The sequence below is a fragment of the Nuphar pumila genome, chromosome 13 (genome assembly GCF_984573655.1).
Source record: "Nuphar pumila chromosome 13, dmNupPumi1.hap1.1, whole genome shotgun sequence".
Taxonomy (NCBI): Eukaryota; Viridiplantae; Streptophyta; class Magnoliopsida; order Nymphaeales; family Nymphaeaceae; genus Nuphar; species Nuphar pumila.
In genome coordinates this window covers 7,135,584-7,141,654 of record NC_143261.1, presented here as the reverse complement: position 1 = coordinate 7,141,654, position 6,071 = coordinate 7,135,584, and the positions used below count along the sequence as shown (strand labels likewise).

The following is a 6,071-nucleotide window of genomic DNA, read 5'->3' as shown; positions in this document are numbered from 1 at the left end:
AAGTCCAGAACAAGGACATGGATGTCATGATCGACATTTGATAAGGGTAAAACCGAGAACTCCACATTCTCTCCCTCTTACGTCCTCCCGTTCCATCTCGACTAGAGTCTGATTATGGAAAGTTAACCGACACGTCATCATCTCAGTAGAAACAGCACTGTAGTTATAAAAAACGATCCAATGAGGAAAAGAAACTTGGCGCTATCTACACCGTCTCTCACACATGGCTTCGTCCTTTGTCCCGCACGCTATTTTCGGCTACCAGCTATAGCCCGTCCAAGGCGGGCTATCGACAGTTTTTGCCAGTCACTGGAATTCCCGCGACGCTTCCCACCATATAGAAATCACAGGCGTCTTTTCGTTTGGGCGGTGGCGGTGAGAAGAAAAAAAGGAATTTATTTTTTTTAAATTTTTGTTCCTTCTCGACGCTAAGAATTGAGGTAATGATCAAATCTCTCTCTCTCTCTCTCTCTTTTCTTTCTTATTTTTTTGAGATTTGTTTTTGTTGGATGGGAATTGAACAATTGCAGGTGTATATATATATATATATATATATATATATATATATATATATATATATATATATATATATATATATATATATTTTCAAATTTTTAGCTTTTGGGTTGTCTAGAAAAGGCGTTTGTTGAGTGGGGAATTCGTTTTTATGGTTCTCATTTTGAAATTCGGGATCTGATCGCGCGGCTCGATCGAATTTCTATCGAGCTTTGTTCTTTTTAAGGTTTTTGTTGAGGTAGTGGAGTTTGGAGTTTTTGTTTTTTGGTTTAGGTATTCCCTGATCATCGTTAGGGTTTTTATTAACAGTGTTTTTGTTCCAGTGTGTGACTTTCTCTGCATTTCTTTCTTGCTGAGGCAGTTTGGGTGGTGAGGTCTTTCTGAGTTGGGAGTGGTTGTACGTGCGCAGAGCAGCAGGGTGAGAACGATCGAGTTTCGTTACAGAAGATTTTTGTTGAGCTAGGGGTTTGCGTCGGTTTTTTTGAAGATACCGGAAGCTCAGAGCCGGGGGAAATACGGGTTTTCTTGTAGCACTAAAGGGTTTTTGCTGGATGATCACATAGAAGGATTTTCAGTCGAAAGCTTGAATCTTTTTTTCTGGGGTTGAAGAAGAAGTGGGAGCTGGCATTGGATAGCTTCGTACCTTCATCTGCTTCCAGCATATTTTTCCAAGGAGACGGCCAGGCCCAGTGCGCCGCGAACTCCCAACTGAACCCTAGTTCTGGGAACTCGCCTGTGTTGATTCCTGGCTCTGGAAGGGGGAATCCAGGACCGGGAGTGGGCGACATGAACCGTGTCTTGAACAGTGGGGGGAACTCTGGACCAAGCGTTGGGGCAAGCTCGTTGGTCACCGATGCCAATTCCTCTCTCTCTAGTGGTGCCTATCTGCAGAGAAGCGCCAGAATCAATGCGGACTCGTACATGCGGCTTCCTGCATCACCCATGTCATTTTCATCCGGTAACGTAAGCATATCCGGCTCTTCCATCATGGAGGGATCTTCAATTGTTCAGCAGAGCGGATCTTCTTTGACTAGGATTCAGGATCAGAATTCTCAACAGATGCAGCAACAAGGTGCTTCATCTGCTACATCGCAATTATCGATACAGCAATCCCCTCAGCAGCAGTCTTTTTTGCAAACTGGTCAGGTCCTGGCAGCAGGTTCTCAACCAGGAAACCAGCAAACACCTTATATTAATCAACAAACCATTCAGCAGCTTACTGGCCAGGCGTTTGAAAATTTTAATCAGGACCAAAAAAATATGCTCATTCAGCACAACCAAATGCAGAGCTGTAGGCTTGATTCCAGACAAGATGATCTGTTACAACAACATGTCATGCAGCTGCTGCTGCAAAGATCAGATTCGGGGCTGGCGGCTCATCTCCAACAGCAAGATTCCCTTCAGTTACATGGCATTAGCCCCCAGTTACAAGTAATGCTTCAGCAGGAGAGGCTTTTGCAGCGGCATCAGTTGCAGCAGCAGCAGTTGTTGCAGCCTATGTCACCAATGCAGCGGACCCATATACAGCATCAACAGCAGCAGCTGCAGCTTTGCTATCATTTACAACAGAATTTGCAGCCAACTTCTGCTATGAAGAGACCCTATGAAAGTGGGGCTTGTTCTCGCCGCCTTATGCAGTACATAATTCATCAGCGCCAACGGCCAGCTGTGAGTTGTTTCAAAGACAGACTTTCCCATGAGAGACAATAAGAGTATATTTATCTCTGTCTACAACTGTATTTGTCAAGCAGCTTTTGCCTTCTCCGAAATCATACTATCTAGACTTCCTCTATGAGTGTTGTCCATTGGTTTTTGTCCATTCAAGTTCGAGCATTAGTGTTTGTAGATAGCTGCATCATTTCTAATGGATTTCTTACCTTGTTCAGGACAATAGTATTCTTTACTGGAGAAAATTTGTGGCTGAATATTTTGCGCCTCGGGCTAAGAAAAGGTGGTGCTTATCATCATATCATAATGCGGGACATAGTAACCTTGGCATGTTTCCACAATCGGCTATGGTGAGTTTTTTGCTTATGACATCTTTGGCCTCTTTATAATACACTGCATTTGCACCTTAGTTGAAAGTTCAGATATGCATTTAAGCTGTTAATGCTTTTGAAGGTTAGAAATTCTTCCTAAAATGCCTTAACCTAGAGCCTGCTTTCTGGATTTTCTGAGAATGATATTCTTTGCTATTCTTTGGCAGGAAGTGTGGCAGTGTGAAATTTGTGGTTCTAAATCGGGGAGGGGATTTGGTTAGTACATTTAAGCAGTAATGTTATCTATGATGATGACATGTGGCCTTCAATTCCTTTTCGCTTTTGTCAGGAAAATGTTACTTTTATGTACTTGCTTAAAATTTAAAATGTAAAATTGTCTTCTGCTTGAAAGTTGAAATGGTGCCTAGTTTGTACACACCTAACCTAACATTAAATCTTTCGCTTTTTGCTTGTCTACAACATGATATTTTCTTATGAAGCTGGCGTTGCTGTTATTCTAAAGCTCTTAACACTCGGAAAATGTGCTTGTAGCTTCTGAACTTCATAGTGCCGAGAAACTGTTTGTTGTTTCTTGGTATGTTTCTTTGTTGTATTTTCTTTTCAGCATTTCTGTTGTGGGTTAGAGCATGTTGTTCTGGACCTTCTGGATGGCAACTGTACTTTCATTATCTGTTTTTGCTGTTGTTTTTTTTCTTCTATCCTTGGTTATTTGTCATCATCTAATTTATATGCCATTTTTACTCAGATGCATAGTCACCAAATGTTTTTGATATTTTCCAATTTATTTTCAGTTTTTTTTCCAGAAATGGAAAATGGCAGACGGATCACAATAAATTGAAAACATGACTAATATATTTATCATGATATTAGTGTGATATTATCATTCTGAAAAGGTTCAGTTTTTATTTTTTTATTTAAAGAAATGCTGACATTTTCTGGAGAAGCCAATTTCTTTTTTAAGTCCTTGGGAGAAATATTCTTGCTGATGCAAGGGCAATGTTAGTGTTTGTGTTTACATGTTTTAGATGACTTGTACCTAAATGATGTTCTACTTGAATTGTGTAATTTATTGTTTTGAAGTTCAAATTGGATCCACAAGAAAGCCATGGGAATTGTCTACGGATTTTTCTCTGAGCAACTTAGGGCTTGACCATCTATTGCTGGGTGAATATATGTAATTACTACTAGAATCTTTTTAGTTCTTTTATTTAATTATGATTACTGCATCTACAATAGAAGATTGAGATTGGCATGCTCATTTCCACTGTAAAGGGGTGCTTCCCCATTTTCTGGCACCCCTTTTCCACTGGCTATTTTTCTCTCCCTTTTTGAGCGGCATTGTTATTAGGTGATTCACATCATGTTGAGTCCGGGCTTGGCTTGGACCTGCAAGAACCTGATATTCTTGGGGAAAAGACCATGTTCAAGTCCATCTTGCCTGGCCTGTTAGGTTGTTGGGGCTGGTTGGTTAGGCTTTGACGGTTTGACCTTAACTTTGGCCTTCCCATATAGTGCTGGGAAATTCTTATTAAAAAAGGAAATAATTCTGTGCTTGGTCTGCGCTGCAGGTATCCACAAGTCTGCACATAAACCTGGCCAAAACCCACCTTGAATTGTGCTTATGCGCTTCATGGGAGAAGACTATAGGATGTAATATGTAGTGTAACCATTCTTTGTTGACTTATTTGCCTTTGTGCCTATGATATAAGACTAAATCTCACTGTTTAATAATGATCACACTTTATGTTGAAATGTCTGGGCAGGTTTTATATCTTCTTGCCTTTAATGGGGTGACTCTGTCTAATTATTTTTGTATCTCCTTCTTGGTCATTAGTGTGAAAGATCATTACCAGAAAATAGAGAAAGAAAGGGCCCTTCAGAACATCAGTTTAGGCCTGAAGTTTCTAGAGGGCCATCCTTAAGTACCTAGGATCCCCATTTTTGTGCAAATCCTAGCTCTGCCTAAAACTAAAATGTCTGTTTGAATGAACTTTTGCACTCTGGCTGGTAGACTTTATGGAAATCAGTGGCCAATGAGCTTGAAAAATGATTACATTGGCTTGTGAAAATCCTACTGCTAGCTTTGATATGCAGGATAGTTCCTGACCAGGCAGAATACTATAATATCATATATTTTACCTTTCTAATATCCAGGTTTCTTATGTGAATGCTGTCACGAGAATATGCAATGGTGGTATGTTGGAAATGGTAGATTCATCAGCTTTTCATAAGATACTTGGATAGGTCATAGGCCTTTAGGAATCAGGAAAAAGTTCTCCAAGGGTGTTCAGTCTGGGCCTTAAGACTTCTTCAGTTTCTGAGCGCTGGCTAGAAAGGGGAGTGTGGGATGTGAAGTTAGGATGCAACCAACAACGACAAAATCTAAATAATGGACTCCCCTAATGGAATTTCAGTCGATAGAGGGAGAACAGGGTAGAATAACTTCTAAATGTGCGGTTCCAAGAGTCTTCTTGGTAAAGTCATGCCATCTATCTTTAATAGAACCAATGGTGCATACCTTCCTGGACAACACCTTGTGCAGACTGGGACAAAATCCGTTTGTGGCATCTTTTATGTGGCTGTTACTCTTAATGCAGTCCCAACCATGAAAAATCTGATGATGTGGGCTATGTAGTTAAAAGCGCCAGGCGGTGGATGTAACGCCTCAAAAATCTTGGACTTTAAACCTTTTATGAAAATGGTTGAAAGCATTGAAATCAATCATTTATCAGAGTTTGAAACAGAAGTCGAAAAATCATGTTTGAAATAGCAAGTCCCTGGACCTTGGGTGCATTACAGCGCAAACTTTTCTTTTCAAATTACGTACAACTATTGAAAACAAATGATTTCAAAATGCAGTTTCAATAATTAGGAATTTACAACTGATTTGCAACTCATTATATTTATTGAAACAAGTAAAAAATGTTTTATAAAACAATTTAATCAAAAAGAGACATTCAAAGATACTCTTATTACCAAAATGTTCTCAGGAGCGAAACGTCAGGAAAATAGCCTCATCTTGATCTTATCACGTCATCGTGCCATCGCAAGCTGTATCCTCCTGTTCATCATATGCCCATGAAATGGGTCAGTTTCGCGAAAAACTAGTAGGAGTGCAAAAAACAATAAGAAACAAAGACTGTAATAAGCAAGATAATTATTAAACAAAACAGGAAAAACAAAATAGAGCTAACCATATATGCTGTCGAGTATGACAAACAAAACTCCAGTAAAGCAAATAGCTAAATATGAGAGCAGTAAGGACCAAAGTGCTAAACAAGCCAAATAAGCAACTATAGCAGTCCGACTAACTCTATAGGTAGAGAGTAACTAACTCCACCAAGCAGTCAAGCATAGTAAGCAAAATAACTGAATAAGGTAAGCATTCATAACAAAGCTCACAATGCATGCAATTATCAATGGATGTAATTACCACTGAATTCTTCAGTTCACTGACAAGTAACTATATTAATCATAAGGTGCAAGCCATTGCATAACAAGTAGTTTATAAGCTACACGTGATAAGCAATCACACGACAACAGTTATATATTAAC

At 39.5% G+C, this 6,071-nt stretch overlaps 1 protein-coding gene across 3 annotated transcripts in view; it reads left to right on the top strand.

Moving 5' to 3' along the window:
• The first annotated feature begins 325 nt into the window (after positions 1-325).
• LOC149817641 (putative transcriptional regulator SLK2) overlaps positions 326-6,071 on the top strand; it is a 97,438-nt gene continuing 91,692 nt past the window's right edge. For 2 of the 3 annotated variants that reach the window (XM_089985159.1, XM_089985161.1), the window contains exons 1-4: positions 326-440; positions 840-2,184; positions 2,403-2,534; positions 2,723-2,771. In XM_089985159.1, coding sequence (XP_089841285.1) covers positions 1,303-2,184; positions 2,403-2,534; positions 2,723-2,771 — 1,063 coding nt within the window. In that variant the 5' untranslated portion in view covers positions 326-440; positions 840-1,302. The remainder of the gene's footprint in view (positions 441-839; positions 2,185-2,402; positions 2,535-2,722; positions 2,772-6,071) is intronic. The other variant, XM_089985160.1, reaches the window with a different exon arrangement.